A 25612-nucleotide genomic window follows, 5' to 3' on the forward strand; every position below is an offset into this window, starting at 1 on the left:
GGGGATGGGGATGGGGATGGGGATGGGGATGGGGATGGGGGGGGTGTGACCCCCCTCAGATCTGCCCTTGGGACCCGCACATGCACGGACGGCCCGGCCAATCAGCACTCGGGTACCATCCAGCCAATCAGCACTCACAGACTGCCCGGCCAGTCAGCCCCTACGGGCCAGTGGCCAATCAGCACAGCTGCTGTCCAGCCAATCAGCACACACAGAGCTCAACCTGTGGGCAGGTGCTGACAGCTCAGCCAATCAGCAGCCAGGCCCACAGATCCCAGCCAATCATCAGGCAGGCCCATAGATCCCAGCCACTCAGCAGGCAGCTGCAGTGATCCCAGGGGCAGCCATGGAGTCCCCGCTGTCGCCCACAGCTGTCCCGTGTGGGAGCAGGGTGCCACCACATCCCTCATCCCTCAAAAGTCATGGAAGCAGGTCCGGGAGCAGCCAGGATGCACCAGGAGGGAGAGGGAGGCTGAGCCCCCCCAGCCTCAGCCAGGCCGCTGGTGACACGTCCTCGGCAAGTGTTGGGGACACGGGGCCAGCAGGCACTGGCCACCCTGAGCAGCTCCGTGCCCGCCCTGCTCCCGCCGGCCACCACGAGTGACCCGCTCCTGGCCACTCGCCACCAGCCCGGGGCCATGGGGGTTACCCATGGGGGGGGGACAGGCGATGCCCCAAGGGGTCCTTCCCACCCCAGGAGTGGGGACACCCGGCTCAGAAAGGGGACACAGCCTATGCAGGGTGTAACCCTGTCCCCCACACCCCATCTGACCCCTGTCCCCAAGCTCTGTCCCCCTCCTTCCGTCCCAATCCCTGCAGTGTCTCCTGTCCCCATCCCCTGTCCTATCCCTGTGTGCTGTCCCACTCCCTGTGGTGTCCCCTGTCCCTACACCTCTCTGCCCCATAACCTCTCCCCTTTCCTGCATCTTTATCCCATGTCCCCATGCCCTGTCCCCATCCTGGTCCCCATCCCTGTCCCCATGCTTTGTCCCTATCCTTCTCCCCATCTCTTCTCCCATTCCTGTCCCTGTCCCATTCCCTGTTCCGACTCTTGTCCCCATTCCTATCCCCGTCCCCAATCCTATCCTCATCCCATGTCCCCATGCCCTGTCCCCATCCTGGTCCCCATCCCTGTCCCCATGCTTTGTCCCTATCCTTCTCCCCATCTCTTCTCCCATTCCTGTCCCTGTCCCATTCCCTGTTCCGACTCTTGTCCCCATTCCTATCCCCGTCCCCAATCCTATCCTCATCCCCTATCCCCATCCCCTGTCCCCATTCCATGTCCCCATCCCTCTCCCCATCCCCGTCTCCATCCCTGTCCCCAATCCTGTTCCGTTCCCTCTCCCCATCCCCTATTCCTATCCCCTGTCCCCAGTCCTGTCCCTTTCCCTCTCCCCATCCCCGTCTCCATCCCTGTCCCCAATCCTGTCCCCTTCCCTCTCCCCATCCCCTATTCCTATCCCCTGTCCCCAATCCTGTCCCGTTCTCTCTCCCGTTCCCTCTCCCCATCCCCTATTCCTATCCCCTGTCCCCAATCCTGTCCCGTTCCCTCTCCCCGTCCCCTATTCCTATCCCCTGTCCCCAGTCCTGTCCCCTTCCCTCTCCCGCCCCGTTCCCGTTCCCGTTCCCAGCCCCGCCCCTCCCGTCCTGGCCCCGCCCCGCTCCCGCCCCCCGCGTTGGCCCCGCCCCGCCCCGGAAGCGCTCCCCGCTCCTCAGTTCCGGTGGCGGCGGCGGCGGCGGCAGGTACGGACCGGGCCGGGCCGGGGGCTGAGCCGGGACCCGCAGGGCCGCGCCGGGACCGGCGGCTGCTCCTGCTCCGGGCGCCTTCCCCGAGCTCCGCCCGTGCGCAGCCGGGACGGGCCCCTCGCCGGGGTTCGGGCCGCGCCGCGTCCTTCTGGGCCCGGGCCCCTCCCGCCCCCCGGCCCGAGCTGTGTCTCCCCTCTGCCCCTCCGGGAGCGGCTGTGTCCCCGTCCTGACCCTTGGCCCGGCCTCCGCCAGGCCCCGGCGCCGGGCTGTGTCCTCCTGCCCCGGGCTGTGTCCCCTCCCGTGTCCCCGGGCTGTGTCCCTATTCTGACCTCGTGTCCCCGGGCTGTGCCCCCTCCCGTGTCCCGGGCTGTGCCCCCTCCCGTGTCCCGGGCTGTGCCCCCTCCCGTGTCCCCGGGCTGTGCCCCCATCCTCCCCTCCTCGGCCCGGGCTGTGTCCCTCTCCCACCCCCGGCTGGGGCACACGGGGGTCCCCCCATCCCGCAGCCTCCCCCGGGCCAGAGCCGTGTCCCGCCTGTCCCGGCGCTGCCCTCCCGGCTCCGTCCCGGAGGGATCGCCCCGGAGTCTGCTGCTCTCCCCGGCACCCCGGGCACCGTGTCGTGGTCACAGCCAGAGCCCCGATGGGCACCGCGGTGGGGGCAGGACCCTCTGTGAGGGCTGGGGGGGCACGCGGTGACCCCTTTACCCACCTCAGGGCATGGCACATCCGTGGGGTAAAGTCTTGGCTCTGCATGGAATAAGTTGGGAGCTGGGCATGGAGGAGACAGGGAGGCAGCTGGGCTGATATCCTGTGCTCACTGCCTCCTCCGTGGGGATTTTAGGGAGAAAAGCCCCAAACTGGATAAAAAGGAGCTGGGAGACAGCTCCAGCCTGAAGGAGCTGTGTTGGAGGTGGTGGTGGTGTTCTTGCAGGTGTTTTGTGTGGAGTTCCCCAGAGTTTTAACTCCTGTCAGGCGCTCAGCTGGGGTTTTGTGTTTGCTCTCTCCTGAGGAGACAGATAAGCCTCGGATGAGCAGTTGGATCAGTCTGCTTTGTGGCTCCCACACCCATTTGTGGGGTCAGACTGCCAGGCTGAACAGGCTTTGGGACCCTGAGGGGCTTTCCAGAGGTGTTGGGCCTTGCTTGGATCAAGCCAGGCTGGGAATTCCATGGCAGGAGGTGTCCAGCCCTGCAGAACCTGGCTTTCCCAGGAGGAGAACATCCCCTCTGCCATGGGAACCTGATGCTGTGTCCAGAACAAGGTCCTTGGTGTCCCTGAGGACACTCAGCTGGAGTTTGGGGGGAGCCCCTGTGGGTGCCATCCCCGTTCAAGGTGATTAAAAATCCCCTCAGCTCTTAGAGCACGGTGCTTTGGGATGGGATGCTGGCAGTGTGTACTGCAGGGGACACTTCAGGATTGTCCTTTTTCCTTTTTCCCTGAGTTTATTCCCAATGATTGGTTGATGGATCGGTTGCAGCTCATTTGCTGGTGCCACTGCTTTGGATCTGCCACGATTTTGGGCACTTTGCTGATGGCACAGTGAGTTTGGCAGGGCTCCTACCCCCGAGTTATCCAAAAGGCCCCTTGTTTGATGGAGATGGAGCCTTTTGGAAGGCTCTGGGGTTGGTCAGTAACAGGTTTGGGAGGATGTGGATGGGTTGGTCCTGGTTGGGATGCAGCAGAATCGCAGCCCCGCGCTGCCGCAGGGCCGAGTTGGAGCAAACACTGGCTCCTGTTATGGCAGTTATAGGAAAAATATCTTACTGGGAATGTGTGTGGGGCTGGTGTGAGCCCCTGGGGGTTTGTGGCAGCCTGGCAGAGGTGGGATGAGCACAGGGATGGGCGCTGTGCCCATGGCTGTAGGATGGGATTGCCAGCAAACGCCGCTGTGAGTAGCGAGGGATCAGCACAAGGCTCTTTTTAGGTTTTATATCCTCAGCCTCTGGTTCTGTTCTTCCACTCTGGGCTGTTTCTCTCCCCTCTCTGGTGTCTGGGCCAGCTCCTGGGGTTTATCCGTAGGGCAGGGATGTGCTCGGAGCTGTGGGGAACCATCACCACCTCAGCCCTGCCTGGCCTCTGCCCTGCCCTGGACCTGCCTCACGCCAGCAGGGGACAGTTATGTGATTCCCCACGGCTCCAGTTACCCATTAATTTTTTAGAGTCTTCCTTAATTCCTTTAATTGTGCCACCTTGGCCCTCAAGTGCTTCATTTCCAGCTGCGGTGTTTGCTTGTGGGAGTTTCCTTTCCCCACTAACCTCCAGCTGCCCCTCTGTTTTCCAGGTGAGCCCTTTCCTAGGAACTTCCCCTTTGAGTTCCTGCTCCTTTCTTCTCTCCCTGCCTTTAGCTGCCAGCTTGTCCCCCCTGAATTCCAGCTGGAATGTGAGTGCAGGGATGAACCTCCTGCCTTTGCTCCCTTCCTTCCTTCTGGAGACCTGGGTCAGGGTGGGGAGATCAGAGCTCTGGCAGCTGGTGAACTCCTGGTCTGGGCTGTCACAGGGTCTGGGAAGACCTGGGAGCTGTGGTGGGCTGGGATAACCGGGAATTTGGGATGTTTTGGGCATGGTTAAAGGCTGCATCCCAGCTCTGGCAGTGGGTCTGTGTTGGTGGAAGCTGGAAGTGAATCCGGAGGAGGCCCCGGAGCTGCTCCAAGGGCTGGAGCCCCTCTGCTCTGGAGCCAGGCTGGGAGAGCTGGGGGTGCTCACCTGGAGAGGAGAAGGCTCCAGGGAGAGCTCAGAGCCCCTTGCAGGGCCTAAAGGGGCTCCAGGAGAGCTGGAGAGGGACTGGGGACAAGGCATGGAGGGACAGGACACAGGGAATGGCTTCCCAGTGCCAGAGGTCAGGGCTGGATGGGATATTGGGAAGGAATTGTTCCCTGGGAGGGTGGGGAGGGGCTGGGGTGGAATTCCCAGAGCAGCTGTGGCTGCCCCTGGATCCCTGGCAGTGCCCAAGGCCAGGTTGGAAATTGGGGCTTGGAGCAGCCTGGGACAGTGGGAGGTGTCCCTGCCCATGGCAGAGGGTGGCACTGGATGGGCTTTAAGCTCCCTTCCCACCCAAACCATTCCATGGTTCTGTGAAAGTCTCTGGTCAGCAGCATCTCAGCCTTCAAGGATGGAGGAATTGTCCTAAAATGGGGTGATAAAAGTAGCAGAAGAAAGGAGTTTTCCTCCGCTCTCCATAAGAGGAAATGAGCAGCACCAGCAATGGCTCATTTGGCATTGGTGTCATTCCCAGGAACCCATGGGCAGCACCCACCTCGGTGGGAAGCACAGTGATGTGTTTGTTGTTGTATTTTGGGTTTAGGAGCCTCTTACCTCCCCAGGATAGCTGAATTTGGGATCTGCTGGCATGGCAGTGGGAAAAATGGGATGGCTGAGCTCTGCCATGTCCCTGAGCCGGGGGCTTGAGAGGCTCAGGAGAGAAGCACTGCTGTGGCTTGTGTGGAGTTGTGGAATTTAGTCCTGTGGAGTGAATAAAATCAGGGATAAGAGGCTTTGGGGAGCCCCTTTTTGCCAGCAGTTGCCAGGGGAGGCTGTGGGTTTGTGCCACTACCAAAACCTGTCCGAAAACCAGACCTGAGGAGCCCAAACTGGGTGTGGGGGAGCTCTGGGTGCTTCCCTCCAGCAGCTTCCAGATCCTTACAGACACTTAACTCCTTGAATCCCATTTAAAACAAGTTTGGCATGAGGATGGGGTAAAACCTGAGCCACCACAAGGTCAGGGGTGGTCGATCTCCTTTGTTTCGTTGCTTGCATCCTGCTTTTTGTGAGTGAGGAGCTGCTCCACGCAGCCTCTCCCTGGGAGATCAGCCTGGAAAGGAGCTGGGTGGGAATTGCTGGAGCTGAGGGAGCAAACAGCTTCTCTCAGCTCCCAGCTCTGCACCACACGGTTGCATCCTTCAAACCAGAGCCAGGCAGCAGCGCTGGCCCACGCCCAAGGGCTGAGCTGTGGGAATTCACCTGCGGCGCTGGCAGCCAGCCCTGCCTCGTCACCCTGGGGGACACACAGGGTGCTGGGGTTTGGCAGCTGTGTGCATCGCCTCATCACCCTGCTCCAGGCCCTGGGGTGCTTCCTGCCAGTGTGAGGAGCGAGGGGTGCGCCTTCATTCCCGAGCCGGAGGAGCCGCTTTCCTTCTCGGAGCTGCTGCAGGGCTTGAAGGAGCGGGGAGGATGGGTGGTTGTCTGAGCCTCTGAAATCAGTGAGGTTTTGGGTGGCTGAACTCCACTTTGGTGGGGTTGTGGATGGGAAAACCACAGGCTGTGCTTTCCCTGGGCTCTGGGAAAGCGGGAAGCTGCAGGGAAGTGGCCGGTGTGATTCATGGCTCCGAGCTGCCTGCAGAAATTCCCTGCTCGGCTTCAAGTTTGCTTTCCAGGCACTTCTGCAGAGCAGGGCTGAGTGTGAGCCAGGTCCTGGAATCGGAGGGACTGCAGTGAATCCTCTTTCCTTCCTTACTTCCTTCCTTCCTCCCTGTCTGGCAGGACGGGATCTGCAGTGAGGCGCAGAGAGCTGCGGCGCAGCCCGGAGCTCCCGCTGTTCCCTGGAGAGCCATCGACTTAGTGGGATAAAAAAGGCTCTGAATCAGTCACAGGTAACCGAGGCAGGGAGGAGTGTCCTGTCTCGCCAGGGGCAGGGCTGTGGGAGCGTGCTGACAGCCTTCCCGCTCTGGAACAGCACCGGGATCACGCTGCCGGCCCCCAGAGCAGCCCCAAACCCACACAAACTCCTTCCCTTTTACTCCCTGCCAAGCCATGTGCTCTGCCCAGCGTGCTCAACCCCCAGATTTCATCCAGATTTTCTTTTTATCCCTGCTGGGGATCCCTCTTCAGTTGGACAGGGAACAGAGGACACAGTTCCTCTGTGCTCCTGCTGCGTTTGGCTTTCAAGATGCTCATTTGCATTTTAAACCCATCCGCAAGCTCTTTTTTTTAATCTTTTTTTTTTTTTTTTCCCGCTTGGCTTTGCTTCCCGTGCTCCTGCCCCTCCAAAACAGCAAGGCCACTGCAGGCTTTCAAGGACAAGCCTCTGGTTCCTTTCCTGTTGAAGGAAAGCTGGGAAAAGCAGCCCTAAAAGCCAAATCCCCGCTGACCTTTCCAAAGGGCTGCACATCGCCTTCCTCAGCCTGCCAAGCCCTAAATCTGCCCTAAACTGCCTGAATTATATAACAGAGCCTCGAGTGCTGGGCGGAAACCTTGCACCCTTGGAATTTAAAGCAACCCTGCTGGAGCAGGGATGGTTTCTGGAAGAGGCTCCCTTTGATCTGGCGGATTCGTGCCCCTGGGCTGTGCTGTCCCGTTGAGCTGAACCTCGGGTTTGGCTCGGTTCCTCTCCCCAGCCCAGAGCTGTTCCCTGTGTAGGTGTGAGGGAGGGCTGGGAGTGAGTTTTCCCTAAGAAAGTGTTTTTTTAGATGAGGAGAGGCGAATCCAGGGGGGATCAGTGAGCCCCTGCTGCCTGGCTCTGTGCAGGGTGGGATGAGCAAAGCCAGGGCTGCAGCCCTGTAATCTTCAGTGATTCCCTTCCTCCTCCACATCCTCTTTGGAGAACCAGCTGATTCCCCACCATGGCAGAGCTGCAAGGTGCTCACCCTCCCTTAGGGATTGGGACTCTTCCTATGAGATCCCAAACTCTTTCCCTCCCCTGGTTTTTCCTTCCCGGAGCTCTCCATAATGATCCCAGCAAGGGAATTATCAACCCTGAACCTCTGTGCTCTGCCTCTCCTCCCAGGGCCGTGCCGCTGGCTGGAGACCACCATGACGGACTCCAAGTACTTCACGACCACCAAGAAAGGTAAGGGAAGGAGCAGGAATATCACAATTCATCCCCAAATCACCAGTTGGTTCTTACACCTTTATAAACCAGGCAGGGAAGGTTGGGAAGCTCCCGTGGGAATGCCCTGAGCCCCTGTGGGATGCTGTGGCTGACACCACACCCTGCTCCTCGCTGCCAGCCTGCTGTGGGGTCAGGACACTTTGTCCCCTGAGCCTGGCCAGGGCTGGTGGCAGCTGGTGATCGGCTTTAGCGGCTCAGGAGCTCCCCTGGGCAGCACTCAGGGCCTTAAGCACTCTCCAGAGCAAGGAATTAATGCGGAGAGAAGCCGTGTGGCATCTCCCTCTTCAATCTGCTGGCCCAGGAGGGAATAAGGAGCTCAGCGTGGCCTCAGGAGGGCAGGAGATGGTGCCCTGGGCTGGGGGATTGCTGCCACAGGCAGGGAGAGATTTGGGAGCCATCCTCCCTTGGATGAGCTTGAGGAGCAGTGCCCAAAATGCATCTGCCATCATCCCTGGGGAGGGTAGGGCCTCCTGGGGCTGGGATAAGCACCCCACAGCCAAAAATACCCTCTGCATAATCCCATCCAGTGCTCGTGGGGTGCTCTTGGCTTCTGCAGCATCTCCCATCCCTGTGGGGCTGGAGGAGCCACAGGGATTCACCAGGAGGGTTGTCTCCATTCCCATGGATGAGAGCTGAGCCCCCAGGACAGCCCCAGCCCTCAGTGAGGTGTTGGGGAAGTTAAATCCCTCTTTTAGCGGGTGGCAGAGGATCCCTGGCACGCAGCGGGTGCTCACCCAGCTGAGGGCTGGGATGCCCCTTCCACCAACCCCTGAGCTCCCACTTTTCCCGGTTTTCCAGGGGAGATATTTGAGCTGAAAGCTGAGCTCAACAGTGACAAGAAGGAGAAGAAGAAGGAGGCTGTGAAGAAGGTGATCGCATCCATGACTGTCGGCAAGGACGTCAGGTGTGTGCTGGGGCTGGCTCATGGAATATCCCAAGTGGGAAAGGACCCACAGGGATCATCCAGCCCAGCTCCCGGCCCTGCCCAGACACCCCAACAGCCCCACCCTGGGCATCCCTGGCAGTGCTGCCCAAACGCTCCTGGAGCTCTGGCAGCCTCGGGGCCGTGCCCATTCCCTGGGCAGTGCCCAGCACCCTCTGGGGGAAGAACCTTTTCCTAAAATCCATCCTAAACCTCCCCTTCCTGCCATTCTCCCTGGTGCCCACGCCAAACCCTTTTGGGCTTTTGGGTTCCCTTTTTCCCCCCTGTTGCTTCCAAGGGAGTTTCTGTGCTGCTTTTCCCCTCGGGATTCACCCAGGTATGCTCCTGGCTGCAGCTCTACCTCCTGGAGTGCAGTTTGTGTCCACGTGGCCACCTGGCAGGTGGGGGCTCTCCTGGCTTTGGTTGTAATCTGGCTAAGAGAGGATTGGTCTGGCTGCCAGCTCAGTTTGTTGGGATTATTCCCACTTCCTTCGTGTGTTACTAAAAACAAGCAGGACCCCCTCGGAGCCGTTGGGGCTTGGATGCTGATAAGCCTTTTACAGCCTCTCCAGTCCAAAAGGTCAGGCTGCTGCTGTTCCTGCTTCCCTTTTTCCCTCTGGCTGAGCTGCACGTGGCCCCTTCCTTGTGCCTTTTCCTGCACGGACCCGTCCCAGCACAGGCAGCATCAGCAATTTGGATTTCACGCTGCATTTGAGAGGAAGTGGAGGGAAAACACACTCAGGGTTGGGAGAACTGGGGCATCCCTGGCTCCCAGAGCAGCAGCAGCAGGGAGTGTCCGTGTTGGGACCACTGTGGAGATCCCATGGATGTGGCAGGAGCTGCCAGTACTTGAAGGGGGCTTAAAAAAAAAGGGAGAACAGGTTTTTATGTGGACAAATGGTGACAGGCCAAGGGGGAATGGCTTTAAACGAAAAGAGATTTAGATGGGATTTTGGGAAGGAATTGTTCCCTGGGAGGGTGGGGAGGGCCTGGGCTGGAATTCCCAGAGAAGATGTGGCTGCCCCTGGATCCCTGGCAGTGTCCAAGGCCAGGTTGGACATTGGGGTTTGGAGCAGCCTGGGACAGTGGAAGGTGTCCCTGCCCATGGCAGGGGTGGAACTGGATGAGCTTTAAGATTCCACGATTCCCAAACCTTTCCATGATCCTGTGGCTGTGTCAGCTCATTGTTTTGGTGCGTGCCTGTTTTAGGCTGCAGGGAAGCAGTTTGCTGAGTTCACTGCTCCCCAGGAGGTGCCAGCAAAGCCCGGGTTAGCCCGGGGTGAGACCAGCCCAGGTGGGTGGCAGCTCTGCAAAGCCCAGCTCCCTGGATTTAGGGGGACCCTGGGTTTGATCCTGTCAGGGCTGGCTGGGTTTGCGGAGGTGGAGAAGCTCCCAGGAGCCACAGGACATCTGTCAGGGTGGGATAACCCCTGTGTTAGCCCTTGATTGCCTCCCCTGGGGTGGTTGAATTGTCTAATTGGTCTGTGTTTGGATGAAGCAGCATCTCTGGTGTCCCCCAGCTCTGGGATGTTTGGGGAGGGGAAGCCCCAGCTCCGTGCAGGGAGCTGATCCACTCCATTCCCCTCCATCCCAGTGGAGCATCCCAGTGCTCAGGACTCCCCCAGGGGAGTGGGGCTCTTCTTCTTTATGCACCCATGATGGTGCATGAAATAATGGAATATCCTGAGTTGGAAGGGATCTACAAGAGTCATCCAGTCTAGCACCTGGCCCTGCACAGGAGACCCCAACAACCCCACCCTGTGCCTGAGAGAATTGTCCAGCACTTTTTCCCAGGGCAGTGAATGTGCCCTGGAGCGGGGATGCAGCACAGCCATGTTGGGAAAGCTCAGTTTGGTCCATCAGGCTGGTTTTGATACAGATTCATACAAAAAAATCCACATGGTATGGGCAATTCAGCCATTTCTGCTGCAGGGTGGGCTCAGCTCATGGAATCATGGAATGGTTTGAGTGGGAAAGGGTCCTTAAAGGCCATCTAATCCACCCCCCTGCCATGGGCAGGGACACCTTCCACTGTCCCAGGCTGCTCCAAGCCCCAATGTCCAGCCTGGCCTTGGACACTGCCAGGGATCCAGGGGCAGCCACATCTTCTCTGGGAATTCCATCCCAGCCCCTCCCCACCCTCCCAGGGAACAATTCCTTCCCAATATCCCATCCAGCCCTGCCCTCTGGCAGTGGGAAGCCATTCCCTGTGTCCTGTCCCTCCATGCCTTGTCCCCAGTCCCTCTCCAGCTCTGCTGGAGCCCCTTTAGGCCCTGGAAGGGGCTCTGAGCTCTCCCTGGAGCCTTCTCCTCTCCAGGTGAACACCCCCAGCTCTCCCAGCCTTTCCTCCCGGGAGAGAGCTGGGTTCCCCTGCCTTTAGGAGTGGGTTTTCCATGGGAAGGGGGATCCCACGGGCGGCGTGGCCGTGTCCTGCCCTCACAGAGCTGCTCTGCGTTCCAGCGCTCTCTTCCCAGACGTGGTGAACTGCATGCAGACGGACAACCTGGAGCTGAAGAAGCTGGTCTACCTCTACCTGATGAACTACGCCAAGAGCCAGCCCGACATGGCCATCATGGCAGTGAACACTTTCGTGAAGGTGAGGGGACAGGGGACACCACGTGCCAGGTCATCGTGCCAAGCTGCAACTCAGGGAGAGTGGGCAGCTTTCCAAAGCCTCTCCCTGCTGGAGGAGGGGCTCTCCAAGCTCTAGGAAACGGATTGAGTTTGTCCAGTAATGCAGAAATGCAGTTTTTGGCAGCTGTGCTGTGCCACTCGCTCTGTCAGGGGTGTGGGCAGCTCCCGTGATCGAGAGCTGTCATGTGAATTTATGTGCTGAGAGATCCCTCGTGATCTTCCCGTTGGAGTTGGGGATTGAGAGTGCCTTAGGAACCAGGATATTGCCACATCACTCAGTGAAGAGGCCTGCTGGGCTTTACAAGGAGTTTGGGCTTTGTAGGGAGGATAAACCCCACGTCATAATCCCAATGTGTCTGTTTCTGACATCAGGCTGGGTTCAGCTACCTGCTCTAAGTGATGTGGGATTCCTGGGGGGAATGAGGAGTTCTGGGAGTGAGGATTGGTGGCGTTAGAACTCAGTGGGTGCAGGACAAGAGGGAAACTTCTCTTGGGTGACTCGTTCTCAAGAGCAGAGCATAAAAACCTCAGGATCTGAACCCAAATCCTCCTGGAGGACCTGAACCCACCAGAGGTAACCTGTGATTCAAGGAGCCCAGGCTACCCAACCTCCCCTCTCCTCCCTGCAGGACTGTGAGGACCCCAACCCGCTGATCCGGGCTCTGGCCGTGCGGACCATGGGCTGCATCCGGGTGGACAAGATCACGGAATATCTGTGCGAGCCCCTGCGGAAGTGCCTCAAGGACGAGGACCCCTACGTGCGCAAGACGGCCGCCGTCTGCGTGGCCAAGCTGCACGACATCAACGCCCAGCTGGTGGAGGACCAGGGCTTCCTGGACACCCTCAAGGATCTCATCTCAGACTCCAACCCCATGGTGATTGTTTTTTGCCTTCTCCGCCTTCCCTTCATCCGAGTGGCAGTGACCGCTCTCCCATCGTGTTCGCATCCTACTCCCTTCCTCCCAGACTCACTCCCAGCCTCTCTTTTTGGTGTTAACAAACCACTTTTGGGGAATTCTTGCTTGTCAGGACCGCAGGCCGTGTTCCCATAACCCTGTCTCCTGGACAGAGGGTTTCTCCCATCCCTTGGCAGTGTGTTATTCCTCTGTTCCCAGTGGGAAGGAGGCTGCTCCAGCTGGCTGGGAGCAGGGGGAAGCTGGTGCTTGGTTCTGATCCTACACAGCCAGTGGCTTTTGCCTCTGGTTCTCCTGGCAGCTGGGCTTTGGCTTCCCTCCCTTTCCCCAGGCATGAGGAACTTTAAAACCACCTTTCCCCAGGTTTTATCTTCCCACAGCCTTCCCTGCTTTCCAAGTCTTACCCTGGGTGTAGCATTGAGCCCAGGAGCTGTGTGGAAAGCTCTGGGGCTCCTTGGAGCTGCCTTGGAGCTGGGGAAGGGGAGCTGGGCACAGAGCCAAGGCTGCTTCCCATGGAACGTGTGAGAGCTGCTGGAGATGCGGCATGGGCGGCGGGAGCGTGCCAGTGGGGATGGCTTATCCACCTCCCTCGGATCTGCTGGGGGGAAGGAGAAGCTGGAGGCCAGATGTGGGTGGAATGTGAGAGTTTGACAGTGAGGAGGCAGCTCATCCCCTCACACCACATTTGGTGTCACCAATCCGTGTCCTGTCCCCCTGGCAGGTGGTGGCCAACGCGGTGGCGGCGCTGTCGGAAATTGCGGAGTCTCACCCCAGCAGCAACCTGCTGGACCTCAACCCCCAGTCCATCAACAAGCTGCTCACGGCCCTCAATGAGTGCACCGAGTGGGGCCAGATCTTCATCCTGGACTGCCTGGCAAACTACATGCCCAAGGATGACCGGGAGGCACAGAGGTGAGGGGACACTGGGCTGGAAAGGGGAGGGGACAGGCAGGCCCTGGCACTGCCCCTTCTCCTCTGAGGAGCATCTTCATCCTCCTGACCCTGCTGCAGGAGGTGGGACAGCGGGCATCTGCTGGAGCTGTGCCTTGGGCACAGCCATCTGGAGCCTGCCTGGTCCCGTAGCGAGTCCTGGCACTGGGATTGTGCTCCTTGAGCTGCTTAAAATGTGGCTTCAGGGGACAACAGGCCCCAAACGGGGTCACCGCCAGAAGGTTCTGGGGAATAACCTTCACTGGGGCATTCAAGAGCCAGTTCAGCCTCTTTGGGAGGGTCCCAAGTGCTGCTCAGCTTTCCTATGAGTCCTTCCTCCATGCTGGTGGGAGTTTTTCAGCAGGAGGAAGGGCTGGGATCATTTCCTTTCCCTCCTGCTCGCCCTGGCAGCATCTGTGAGCGGGTGACACCGCGGCTGTCCCACGCCAACTCTGCCGTGGTGCTGTCGGCCGTCAAGGTGCTGATGAAGTTCATGGAGATGCTGTCCAAGGACCTGGATTATTATGGCACTCTCCTGAAGAAGCTGGCCCCGCCACTGGTCACTCTGCTGTCCGCAGAGCCCGAGCTGCAGTACGTGGCCCTCCGCAACATCAACCTCATTGTGCAGAAAAGGTGGGTGTCCAGGTGTCCCCTCTTTGCCACAGGTGCTTCAGTCCCTCTGTCACAACCCATCCTGTGGGGTGTTTTCTTCTCTGTTATTTAAAATCCAAGGAGAGTCATGGAATCATGGAATGGTTTGGTTGGGAGGGATCTTAAAGCTCATCTCATCCCACCCCCTGCCACGGGACACCTTCCACTAGATCAGCTTTGCTCCAAGTCACATCCAAGCTGGTCTTGAGTCAGTCAGGTGGGGGAATGAGCAGGGAGCTAAGCTGGGATCTCCAGTTTAATGTTTCCTTTAATTTAATTTATTCTTTATTTGGGGCAGCAAAGGATGGCAAAGCCAAAAGCTGTGAGACTTCGGAGTAGTCACTCCCATGTCTAGGGAGGGATTTTTGTGCTGCCAGCTGCTTTCTCCACAGTTGTCCTCTTTGAACAAGTGCTCAGAGTCCTTTTGTCCCTTTGCTGATCTAAAATCCTGGTGGGCAGGAGGTGGCTGAGGCCCCACACGTGTGCCTGGAGCAGGAGTGGCAGCTGGAGAGCCCCAGCCCACTCAGATGATTTGTCCTCCTCCCAGTCAGCGCCGTGGTCATCTCTTAAAAATAGCAGCAATTTCTGGGAGAAGTGGAAAGCAATTAGTGTCCCTGGGAGTGGGAATGGGGAAGGCAGCTTGGAGCTGGACCTGGCCTAGCTCTTTCCCAGCTTAGAGGGAGGGTGAGCTGGTGAGAAAGGTCCAGCCTAGCCCTGGGGTCTGGATTTGTGTCCCTGCTCCCACTAAAATGTCCCTTCCAGCCTTGGCAGGACAAACATCCCCCGTTGCCTCACGTCTGGCCTGTGTTTGTGACAAGGTTGTGCTCTGTCCCCTACGTGCCAGCAAGGGGGAGCCAAGGGACAGAATCCTGGGGGATAATCACCGTGATTCAGATTCCTTGGCATTGAGTAGGCCCCCAAAACCTTGGGATTGTGGTGGAAGTGAGTGCACGCCCCCCCAACGCTGCCTCTCGCTGCCCCCAGGCCTGAGATCCTGAAGCACGAGATGAAGGTGTTCTTTGTCAAGTACAACGACCCCATCTACGTCAAACTGGAGAAACTGGACATCATGATCCGCCTGGCCTCCCAGGCCAACATAGCTCAGGTCAGCAGCTGGGCCTGGGGCATGCAGGGGTATCCAAATCGCAGCCCCAGCGCTGCGGGATGCGGCCGGGAGCAGCCGTCCCCCCCAGCCTGCTCGTGCTGGGTCACTGCCCTGCTCTCCTGGTGGCTTTTCCTTGCTGCCAGGCTCTCACTGCACTGTGCCATCCCTCAGGTGCTGGCAGAGCTGAAGGAATACGCCACGGAGGTGGATGTGGATTTTGTCAGGAAGGCGGTGAGAGCCATCGGCCGCTGTGCCATCAAGGTGGAGGTGAGGGCTGGCACACGGCGGGATTGGGCAGAGCAGCACTTTCCAGCACGTGGTGGGCATCTCATCCCCCAGGAATTTGCAAGCTGGAGCCTTCCCAGGCCTGGGGATGAGCCGTGATTGTTCCACAGGGATCATGTGGGGTGTCAGGAGGGTATTCGCTAAGGAGCTGCTTTGGGATCCCTGCCTGAAGCAGAGCCAGCAGCTCTGCCTGCTGAATTAATGCAGTGGCTGATGCCAGTGGCTTGCTGGGGGCCAGAGTGGGACTGGCAGGGAGCTGATCCCCTCCCGAGGGGTTGGGGGGGGAGCTGATCCCTTCCTGAAGGGCTGTGAGGGAGCTGATCCCTTCCGGAGGGGCTGTGAGGGAGCTGATCCCTTCCGGAGGGGCTGTGAGGGAGCTGATCCCTTCCGGAGGGGCTGTGAGGGAGCTGATCCCTTCCCGAGGGGCTGTGAGGGAGCTGATCCCTTCCCGAGGGGCTGTGAGGGAGCTGATCCCTTCCAGAGGGGCTGTGAGGGAGCTGATCCCTTCCCGAGGGGCTGGGGGGGAGCTGATCCCTTCCTGAAGGGCTGTGAGGGAGCTGATCCCTTCCTGAAGGGCTGTGAGGGAGCTGATCCCTTCCGGAGGGGCTGTGAGGGAGCTGATCCCTTCCGGAGGGACAGGGAAGGAGCTGATCCCTTCCTGAGGGGCAGGGAAGGAGCTGATTCCTTCCTGAGGGCCTGTGAATGTCCCCATCCCTTTACCTGAGGCTGGCAAGGAGCTGATCCCTTCCTGAGAGGATGCTTGGAGGCTTTGCTTCCCTATGGGGATAATTTTCCAAAGGGGATTATTAAAAATCTCCTTGCAAAGGTAGCTCTGCAGGGCTGGAATGCTTCCCATGAGGAGAGAGGATGAGGAGGAGCCACACTTGGGTGTGGAGACCACACTCACCACATTCTGCTGTGGGTTGGATTTGTGGGGGGATAAGGGGGAGTGGCAGTGGGGGGTTTGGGATGGGATGTGAGGGGGTCCCTGTCCCTGTGTGACCGAGTCCCTCCGGCAGCAATCGGCCGAGCGCTGTGTCAGCACCCTGCTGGACCTCATCCAGACCAAGGTCAACTACGTGGTGCAGGAGGCCATCGTCGTCATCAAGGACATCTTCCGCAAGTACCCCAACAAGTGCGTGGGGATTCTCTGGGATGCTCCCGGTCCTACACAAGCTCTTCCCACCCCTCACTGTGCTTGAGGGGGCACAAACTCTTGGTGGGATGAAGTCCTCAGAGCACAGGTGGCTTTGGTTTTTTGCTGCTCTGATGGATCAGCTGGAGTTCAGCTGGAGTGAGTGAAGTTGTCCCCAGCCCCAGGGTGGCTCCGTGGTTGCAGTCCCAGCTCCAGGCACTCAGATGGAGAGGAGCTGCCAGGGATGTGCAGGTCCCTTGCGTCAGCAGAAACTGTCCCTGGCTCTCCATCCAGCTCCTGATGCTGGAACAAGGGCAGCAGGAGGAGAGGGGAGGGAATGTTCCAGCTGAGCCAGGATGAATAGGCAGCTCTGTAATCAGGAAGTGGGGGACTAATAGTGGTAATAAATACTAATGAACTGGATTGGGAACGAGCAGAGCTCTGCAGGAATAGCCAGCAGCTCTGGGCTGCTGCAGAGAGGAGCGGATCAGACCAGCAGGGTGAATTCAGGAGCAGGGAATGTGCTCTGGGATCAGTGTGGGCACTGCCCACGGGGCGAGAGGACAGCCCCAGGCAGGGTGTCCTTGGCCACAGTTCTGCTGTGGGCAATCGGATGGGGACTTTGGGTGGATCAGGATTTGGGTCTCCTGCTCTTGATGAGCTTTCTCCTGCTTTTTGTCCTCTCCTGGGAAGGTACGAGAGCGTGATCGCCACGCTCTGCGAGAACCTTGATTCCCTGGATGAGCCCGAGGCCAGGGCTGCCATGATCTGGATCGTGGGGGAATACGCCGAGCGCATCGACAACGCCGATGAGCTGCTGGAGAGCTTCCTGGAGGGCTTCCATGATGAGAGCACCCAGGTGTGCCAGGGGGACCCGCTGCCTCAGGGTGACACTGTCACACAGCTCCTGTGATGGTTTGCTCTGGGAGGGAGCGGATCCCTTCCCAAGGTGGTGTTCATGCAGGTGCTCGGAGCAGCCGTGTCCCACGGCAGGGTTGGGTGTAGGATGTGGCCCAGGAATGTGGTCCGGGCTTGGAGCAACCTGGGATAGTGGAAGGTGTCCCTGCCCATGGCAAGAGTTGGAATGAGATGGGCTTTGAGGTCCCTTCCAACCCGAGCTGTTCCATGGTTCTGTGAAATGGCACCATGGTGCTATCCCAAGCACTTTCCCTATCCCGTGGCTGGGAGGCACCAAGCGGTCACCTGGTTATCCCACAGTGATCCTTTTGGAGCTGGAAAAGGAGCAGAGGGAGCCATGCCTGCCCTGTCTCCCGGGGCGACTGAGGCCAGTGGGGTTGCCTGTGGAATTTTGGAGGGTTTCCATCTCTGGAAAACTGCGAAACAGCCTGTAACCAAGTGACAGTGACCAGGGCAAAGTCTGCGAGTGCAAAATAGCCAAGCCAGCGATCCTGGCTCCCTGAGAGGCCAGGAGGGACTGTCACAGGGGAATTCCTGCTGCTTATCCATGTGGAAGTCAGAGGATGCTCTAGTGTGTGCCCTGTGGGACTGTGTAACCTGCTCCCGAGATGCTGCCCCATAATGTCGGGGTCATCCTGTGTGTCTGAGGGTGTGGGAATGGGCTGGAATGAGGCTGGGTGAGGTGCCCTGACATGGTCACCATGCCTTTGGTCCCTTGAAAGGCAGGTTGGGGTTAGGTCCTGGGGCAAAATCCATGTGTTCCTGCACAAACCCAGTGTGACCTGTCTGTCTGTCTGTCCCCCACAGGTCCAGCTGCAGCTGCTGACAGCCATCGTGAAGCTGTTCCTGAAGAAGCCCACAGAGACACAGGAGCTGGTGCAGCAGGTGCTGAGCTTGGCCACGCAGGTGGGTAACACCTGGGAGAGCTTCCCAGGGCTTCCCATCCCCCGAGGCAGCGGGAATGGCCTGGTCATGTGGCAGCAGGCAGGGAATTGGAGCTTAATTCAGAATGGTTTGGGTTGGGAAGAACCTTAAGGATCCTCTTGTTCCAGCCTGCAGGGACACCTTCCACTGTCCCAGGCTGCTCCAAGCCCCAGTGTCCAACCTGGCCTTGGACACTGCCAGGGATCCAGGACCAGCCACAGCTTCTCTGGGAATTCCAGCCCAGCCCCTCCCCACCCTCCCAGGGAACAATTCCGCCCCAATCTCCCATCCATCCCTGCCCTCTGGCAGTGGGAAGCCATTCCCTGGGTCCTGTCCCTCCATGCCTTGTCCCCAGTCCCTCTGGGAATGCTGACAGTTGAAAGCCTGGAGAGTGTGGACACTCCCATGGCTCTGGAGGCGCCTTGTAGCCTCTTTAACTTTGATGCCTGTAATCCCTCCCAGCAAGGCTTAGAAGGGAAAAGCAGCTCCGAGTAGCTCTGTAGTAGCTGCAGTTGCTCCAAACAACTCCGTAGTAGCTGCAGCTTCCCAATGGCTTCCCAAAGGACTCGGACAACCCCGACCTGCGGGATCGTGGATACATCTACTGGCGCCTGCTCTCCACGGACCCCGTGGCCGCCAAGGAGGTGGTGCTGGCGGAGAAGCCACTGATCTCAGAGGAGACGGATCTGATCGAGCCCACGCTGCTGGACGAGCTCATCTGCTACATCGGGACCCTGGCCTCGGTGTACCACAAACCCCCCAGCGCCTTCGTGGAGGGCAGCAGGGGAGTCGTGCACAAGAGTTTGCCCCCACGGACGGGCTCGTGAGTATTCCTGTGTCCCCACGCCATGCTGGGACTTCCAGGGCTGTGGATGGAGGGGTTGGATGTGGAGCTGAGCGGTTGTGGGGCTGCTGTGGGGCTGCTGGGCTCAGAGCTAAGTCCCCATCCCCAAGGGAGGTTCTGTAGGAGCAGGGGTTCAACACTGTCCTTAAAAAGCTGAAGGAGTGATCCCAGTGGAAGGGGATCTCCATGGCAATGTGTTGGGAGCCAGGATGGCATGGGGGATCCAACTGGGCAGGGATCTAACAGAGCAGGGGGTCCCTGTCTGCAGTGGGAGCTCCTGTCCCCGCTGGAGCTCCTCGCCCTCTCCCATCTTTCCCGTGCCATTCCCTGCAGGAGTGAGAGTGCCGAGAGCCCGGACGCGGCCCCATCGGGGGGGCCAGCAGCGGATCAGCCCTCGGTGATCCCCACCCAGGGGGACCTGCTGGGCGACCTGCTCAACCTGGACCTGGGCCCCCCAGTGAGTGGGCCACCCATGGCCACCTCCTCCGTGCAGATGGGCGCCGTGGACCTCCTTGGGGGCGGCTTGGACAGCCTGGTACGTCCCAGCTCCCACGCTCCTTCCCTGATGCCAGGCTCTCCCGTTGGCATCGTGCTGGACTTGATGCTGGCTCTGGTCTGGGGTGTCCTGGGATATGACAGACTTGTCAGCCTGGGGACATCTGGGCTGGTGCTTTCCTCCTGCAGTGGGTGAGGGCAGAGGGGCACTGCACCCTCTTTTATCCTGCCAGTATCCAGCAGCTGGAGGGGTCCCACTCACCCATTCCCGGTGCCTTTTCTCTTGGTTGGTGTGGATGTTCCCACTCCATGTGCTGTGCTGCAGGAGTGGCTGCTGTTGGGGGCCCCTCTCTGACCCCCAAACTGCTGCAGGGCCGGGCCAGGATGAGCCCACTCCCAGCCTATGGGGTACTTTATGGGGTGTCCCCTGTGCCAGGAGATCCAGAGGTGACAGCGTGTCCTCCTGGGAATGCAGCCCTGGCAGTGGTTTGGCCTCGGGGTGAGGTGGGATGGAAACCTCTCCCTGTGTGGGAACACCTGCCCTGTGGGTGCTGGAGATGAGCCAGGCTCCCTGAAGGAATGGAGTTCAGAGTTTTCTCCATGACTCACAAAATCCAGCGGATTTATCCAGCAGATTTATCCCAAGGGGAGGCAGCGTCGATCCCTTTCCTGTTTTGTAACCCTGCAAATGGTCCCCTGGCTCCTTGTGGCTCACAGGGATTGGTGATGGGCTGGGAATGAGGCCTGGCTCTGTCCCCTGACTCCAGGACAGCCACGGACAGACAGACAGACAGATGTGTCAGGACTAACCTCTGTCCCCTCCTCCCCTTCTCTTCTCTCTCTCTTTTTGTCTCTTCTCTCCTGGCTTCTCTCTGCATGTGGCTGGCTCTTCTCTCCACCTTGCCTGCTTCTGCTTGGAGATGGGGGACGAGTCGGAAGGGGTATGGATCACCTTTGCCCAGCTCTCCTGCCCGTGCCCACCCCTGGCTGCCCCTGCTCCCCCCCAAGCCCCAGTGACACCTCACTTCCCTCTGGGGACAGCCATGGCCCCTCACAGCTTCTGGTCTGGGACCGCTGGAGCATCCCGACACTCCAGGCCCTTGCTGCTTTCAGGGAGTGTCCAGAGGGGACATTTTGGGGACCCCCGTGCCCTCAACCCTGCCCCTGCTGATGCCCCTTTCTTCTCTTGCAGCTGCGCAGCGATGTGGGAGGCAGCCCTGCTGTGAGTGTGCCCTCACACCCAAACCCTCTCATTGTCTGCATCCTCCTCCTCATCCTCCTCTTCCTCCTTCTGTCCCCCTCCCCATAGTGCCCCCCGTAACCCCTGCCTTGTCCCCACAGATGGGTGGCGGCGGTGGCAGCGGCAGCTTCACACCAGCACCCAGCACCACGGCACCCACAAACGTGGGGGCACCCCTTGGCAGCGGCCTGGGCGACCTCTTCGACCTCACCGGTGGGGTAGGGACCCTCTCAGGATCCTACGTGGCCCCCAAAACGGTGAGTGGGGCAGCCAAGCTCGGGGTTAAGGAGGGGCACAGACCCCCGTGTCCCCTCCCCACGGCACAGCCTCCCCTGGAGGAGGTGGAGGAGCACCAGTTTTGGGTGACACCTCAAGGGTATCTTGTCCCCCTCACCCAGGTCTGGCTCCCTGCCATGAAAGCCAAGGGGCTGGAGATCTCTGGCACCTTCAGCCGCCAGGTGGGCTCCATCTCCATGGACCTCGTGCTGACCAACAAAGCCCTGCAGGTCATGTCCGACTTCGCCATCCAGTTCAACCGCAACAGGTGAGTCCCACCTGGGCTGGGGTCTCCTGGGACCCGTGGTTTTGTGTGGAAGGAGCTGCAAGGGCTGGGAGCAGCCTCTGGTGATGACCTTTCTCTCTCTGATGGCTGTGGTGGTGATGAGCATCAAACCAAAGCCTCTAAGAAGTTGGCTGAAGAGGCCGTTCCTCAGGGCTCTGACCATTGTCCTGGTGTTTGTGCTGCTGAACTGATGCTTCCTTTGCCCTCAAAAGCCCTGAGGGAATGCTGCAGGAATGCTACAAAATGCGTGTAGGAGGAAGGGGGGAGATTATGGGGCTGCCCCAGGGTGGGCAGGGCAGGAGCCAGTCCTGTCCTGGATAGTGCAGGGGCAGCTGGGTGTCCCTGAGATACCAGTGGAGGAAGGCAGGGAGTGCCAGGGTTGGATGGGCAGCGCCTTGTGCCATCACCTGCTGTCCCCACCCTGACCCCCTGCCCTCCCTGGCGTCCCCCCCAGCTTTGGCCTGGCCCCGGCAGCTCCTCTCCAGGTGCACGCGCCTCTGGCCCCCAACCAGTCTGTGGAGATCTCCCTGCCCCTGAACACCGTGGGCTCCGTCATGAAGATGGACCCTCTCAACAACCTCCAGGTGGGGAACATGGAGGTGACCCCTCCTGGGGAGCAGGGGATGGGGCAGGGTCCCTTGGAGAAATCCAGAGGGAGCTGTGACAGCAGGAACCAGAGTGACACATGGCTCCAGAGGGGGGGATGGGATGGGATGGGACATGACACTTTGGGAACCTGCTGTGGGTCAGAGGTGTTGAAACCCCCATGTCCTTCCACCCCAGGTGGCGGTGAAGAACAACATCGACGTCTTCTACTTCAGCACCCTGTACCCCCTGCACATCCTGTTCGTGGAGGACGGCAAGATGGGTGAGTCGGGGTGTGGGTGGCTCTGTCACCTGTCCCTGGGTGCCATCCCAGCCCCTGGAACCCTCCTGATCGCATTGGTTGAGCCCCCAAAAGCAGGTGGCTGCCCTGAGCCTGGCCTTGGGGAACTGCTGGAGGGCGTGGCAGGGTGACATCCCTTTGCTGTCACGTCACCTGTGTTGTGTCCCTATCGGGGTGCCCAGTCTGGCAGCTCCCTCAGTGCTGGTGTCCTCGCTCCCTGCAGAGAGGCAGATGTTCCTGGCCACTTGGAAGGACATTCCCAACGAGAACGAGACCCAGTTCCAGATCAAAGACTGTTCCCTCAATGCAGGTGGGTCCCACCCCCTGGGAAGGACCTGGCTCAGCTCACAGCTGGCTGCTGGTGACCAGTTCATCCCAGTTATCCCAGGCTGTGGGCAGCTGAGAGCTCCTCCCCCTGTGCCCATCCTGGACCTCCAGGAAGGAGCAGATGCTTTGCTTGCCCTTGGCTCCCTGCAAGATCTTGTCAGGTTGGAATGAGATGGGCTTTAAGGTCCCTTCCCACCCAGACCATTCCATGATTCTGTGATCCCGAGTCACTCTGCCTGGTGGGGATGTCCCTGCCTTGGGGGCAGCTGCTGTGCTCACCCTGGGATCATAAAATCATAGAATTGTTTGGAAAAAGACCTCCAAGACCATTGAGTCCAACTATTCCCCAGCACTGCCAAGGCCACCACTGCCCCATGTCCCCAGGTGCCACATCCACATGGGTCTTAAATCCCTGCAGGGATGGGGATCCACCACTGCCCTGGGCAGCTGTGCGACCCTGACCACCCTTTCCATGAAGAAATTTCCCAATATCCAACCCAAACCTCTTCCATGACAAGGAGGGGAGAACCAGGAGCAGGTCCAAGGGGAGCAGGGGTTCAGCCCAGCCTCCTCAGCCCCTCTCTTCCATCGCAGATGCCGTGAGCAGCAAACTCCAAGGCAGCAACATCTTCACCATTGCCAAGAGGAACGTGGAGGGCCAGGACATGCTCTACCAGTCCCTGAAGCTCACCAACGGCATCTGGGTGCTGGCAGAGCTGCGGATCCAGCCCAGCAATCCCAGCTTCACGGTACATCCCAGCCCCCCGGGGCAGCTCCCCGCCTTCCCCGCTCCGAGCTGGGGGGCACGTCCCTGGTGGTGGCTCCCCCGCAGCTGCTGGTGGTGCTGGTGCCAGCCCCACTCTCCCTCTCTCATGGGGAGGGTGACACTGCTCCTGTGGGAGCAGCTGAAGGACACAGAGGGCTCCCAACCCACCCAGCTCCGTTAAACCCTGTCCTCGGAGCATTCCCTGAGCAGGGATCTATCCACACCTCACCCATGAGCCATCCCAATGTCCTGCTGTCCCTGTCCTCTCCCCACCTCCCTGGCAGCCTGTTCTCTGTGGGGTGGGATGAGCTGTGTCACCCTGACTCCTCTCTCTGTGTCTCCGTCCCTGCCGCCTGCCCACCCTCGCCGGCCTGCCCGCCCTTGCAGGATTTGGAGGTTAGACACTGGTTTTTCCCTGGCTTTGGGCTCTCCCTGGCTGCTGCCTGGATATTCCTCCCTCCCCTGATGTTTTTCCCTGCCCTGCCAATCTCCTGGTGCCTCCTGCTTTTCCTTCCCAGCAGGGCTGGCACGAGGAGGGGGATGTTTCTGAGGGTTGGGATGTCCCCGCCGCCCTCCACTGGGGATGAGGATAGCTGCAAATCCCTATTCCAGAGGATTCTCCATGAGCTTTCCCTGCTTGAGGAGCTAATTGATTTTGGAATCGTTTCATATTGAAGCAAACTCACTGAAGGGGCTCGTTCCTCTTCGGAGAGGAAGATGTTTTTGGGGGACCCTTCACCCTGGAGTGCCAGGCATTGAATCCAATCCCAAAAGCTGGAGTGTTGCCCCTGCCTGCTCCCTGCCTGTGCTGCATGTGGATGGCTCTGCCCTGGGAGGGCTTGCAGGGGTTTAATAACCTTTTTCCAGCTGAAATCAAGAGCTGGACTGCCCCGTGGGAGGGGAGCTGCAGCATGCAGGGCTCTGCTTTGGGGCTGGTGGCTCTCCAGCACGGGGTGGGATTCCATGACCCCGCTCTTCCCTCTCTGCCCACAGTTATCCCTGAAATGCCGAGCGCCAGAGGTGTCCCAGTACATCTACCAAGCCTACGAGACCATCCTGAAGAACTGAGGTGCTGCTGCAGCCCCTCCTCCTCCTCCTCCTCTCCTCCCTTTCCCGCCCGAGGAAGCAGGGCTGGATCCGTGTGCATGTCCCCTTCCCTTCCTGCCAGGGATTCCCTTGGGATTGTCCCATTCCCGGCGGGGCTGGGGGGAGCGGAGGGGGGCGGGGGGGCTGTCCCCAGTCCCTGCATCCCTGTAGCAATCTGTGTGTGAGTGATGCCGTGTCCTCCTCGCTGGTGTTGCTCCCTCCGGATCCCAGTGTCACCCTCCGCCTCGGAGCTGTGGGGGGCTGCTCTGCCAAAATCCCCAGCTCCTGGTCCTGGCTCTCCTGGAGCGGTGTCTGGTGGTGGGTTCAGCATTCCAAACCCTGGGGGCTCACTGCTGGCTTGCCTGGGGGGCCCAAAGTGCCGTGGGATTAGGTGGCTCTGGCTGCAGATCCCCCCGAAGCCCTGGGATTTGGGGCTGGAGCAGATGGGAAACAGCTTTGGCTTCTCCCCCCCGCCCCCCTCTCTCTGCCTCTCCCTGATTTTGTCCCCTGGTTCAGCGGAGCCATGGCTGAGCCCTTCACAGAGGGTCTCCTTCCCATGGGAGCCCTTCCCAAAGCTCCCAGAAGGGCTCGAGGATCCCGAATTTGAGGCTGTACTTCATGTGCAGGTTAAAAAGGGCTTTTCCAGCCCCCTCCATGAGGCCGGGAGGGCTCTGAGCATCCCCTCTCCCCCTGCACAGCCCCACGGCTCCCTCTGCTCCCCCCTGGCACCCCTGGGTGCTCCTCTGGGGATCCCACTGCTCCTTTTCCCCCCAAATCAAGCCATGGGTCCCCCCTCCCTCGAAGCAGGAAATCTCTAATATATGAAAGATAAATATATTGTAATGTTCACTGGTTTGAAGGGAATGTTGAACAAAGGTGACACCAGCCCGTGGGGACGCTGCCAGGGTGGCCGTGGCCCCGTGATCCCGAGGGAAGCAGGATCCTGGGAGCTTCCTGGCAGATAAACCCTTGCTGGGGCCAGTGGCCTCTGGCACGGCAAGGCCTGACACAGCAAATGGCTGGGCTGGTGGCCCAGGGACACGGGGCTGGTCATCCCTTGGGGACAGGATGGGCCTGGACAGCTCCTGGCTCTGCTCCTGGAGCCTCTCAGGGCTCCACCAAGGCCTAAGGTGGCCCTGCACCCCTACATGGTGCCCAGCCTGGGTGCCCCGAGCCCCTCCTGGGGTTGGGGACAAGCGTGGGGTCTGCAGGAGGTGCTGCTGGTCCCTGTGGGGTTGGTGACAGTCCTTGGCAAGGAGGGGCAGCACCACGGAGTCCTGCTCTGGGACATCCCACCAAGCACTGGCACCCCTGCCACACGTCCTGCTGGGTACTGGACTGGGCACTGGAGCTGCTCCAAACATCCCATGGAGCACTGGAGCTGCTCTGGGACATCCCATAAATCACTGGTCCTGCTCTGGG

At 59.7% G+C, this 25612-nt stretch overlaps 1 protein-coding gene across 3 annotated transcripts; it reads left to right on the top strand.

The window, feature by feature from the left end:
• Positions 1–1711: 1711 nt before the first annotated feature.
• On the top strand, positions 1712–25039 carry AP1B1 (adaptor related protein complex 1 subunit beta 1). 3 transcript variants are annotated; one of them, XM_082293689.1, is made up of 24 exons: positions 1712–1743; positions 6219–6328; positions 7462–7524; positions 8365–8470; positions 10949–11084; positions 11752–11997; positions 12758–12948; positions 13378–13599; positions 14602–14722; positions 14894–14989; positions 16027–16142; positions 16836–17001; positions 17868–17966; positions 18548–18807; positions 19162–19363; positions 20244–20264; positions 20516–20545; positions 20665–20820; positions 20962–21107; positions 21580–21709; positions 21909–21993; positions 22235–22321; positions 22933–23087; positions 24098–25039. In XM_082293689.1, exons 3-24 carry the CDS (start codon positions 7488–7490, stop codon positions 24170–24172), a joined length of 2883 nt encoding a protein of 960 aa, XP_082149815.1. In that variant the 5' UTR covers positions 1712–1743; positions 6219–6328; positions 7462–7487; the 3' UTR covers positions 24173–25039. The 3 variants fall into 3 exon arrangements, with proteins under 3 accessions (XP_082149815.1, XP_082149816.1, XP_082149817.1); XM_082293690.1 differs by lacking the exon at positions 20244–20264; XM_082293691.1 differs by lacking the exons at positions 20244–20264; positions 20516–20545.
• The last annotated feature ends 573 nt before the right edge of the window (positions 25040–25612 follow it).

The sequence above is a fragment of the Coloeus monedula genome (assembly GCF_965178545.1).
Source record: "Coloeus monedula genome assembly, chromosome: 18".
NCBI lineage: Eukaryota > Metazoa > Chordata > Aves > Passeriformes > Corvidae > Coloeus > Coloeus monedula.

Bases quoted from the DNA above. Each gene is read 5' to 3' on its own strand.
- AP1B1 (XM_082293689.1), top strand. From the start codon at position 7,488: ATGACGGACTCCAAGTACTTCACGACCACCAAGAAAG. The intron at 11,998-12,757 runs GTGATTGTTTTT...TCCCCCTGGCAG, and splicing joins TCTCAGACTCCAACCCCATG to GTGGTGGCCAACGCGGTGGC. The intron at 18,808-19,161 runs GTGAGTATTCCT...CATTCCCTGCAG, and splicing joins TTGCCCCCACGGACGGGCTC to GAGTGAGAGTGCCGAGAGCC.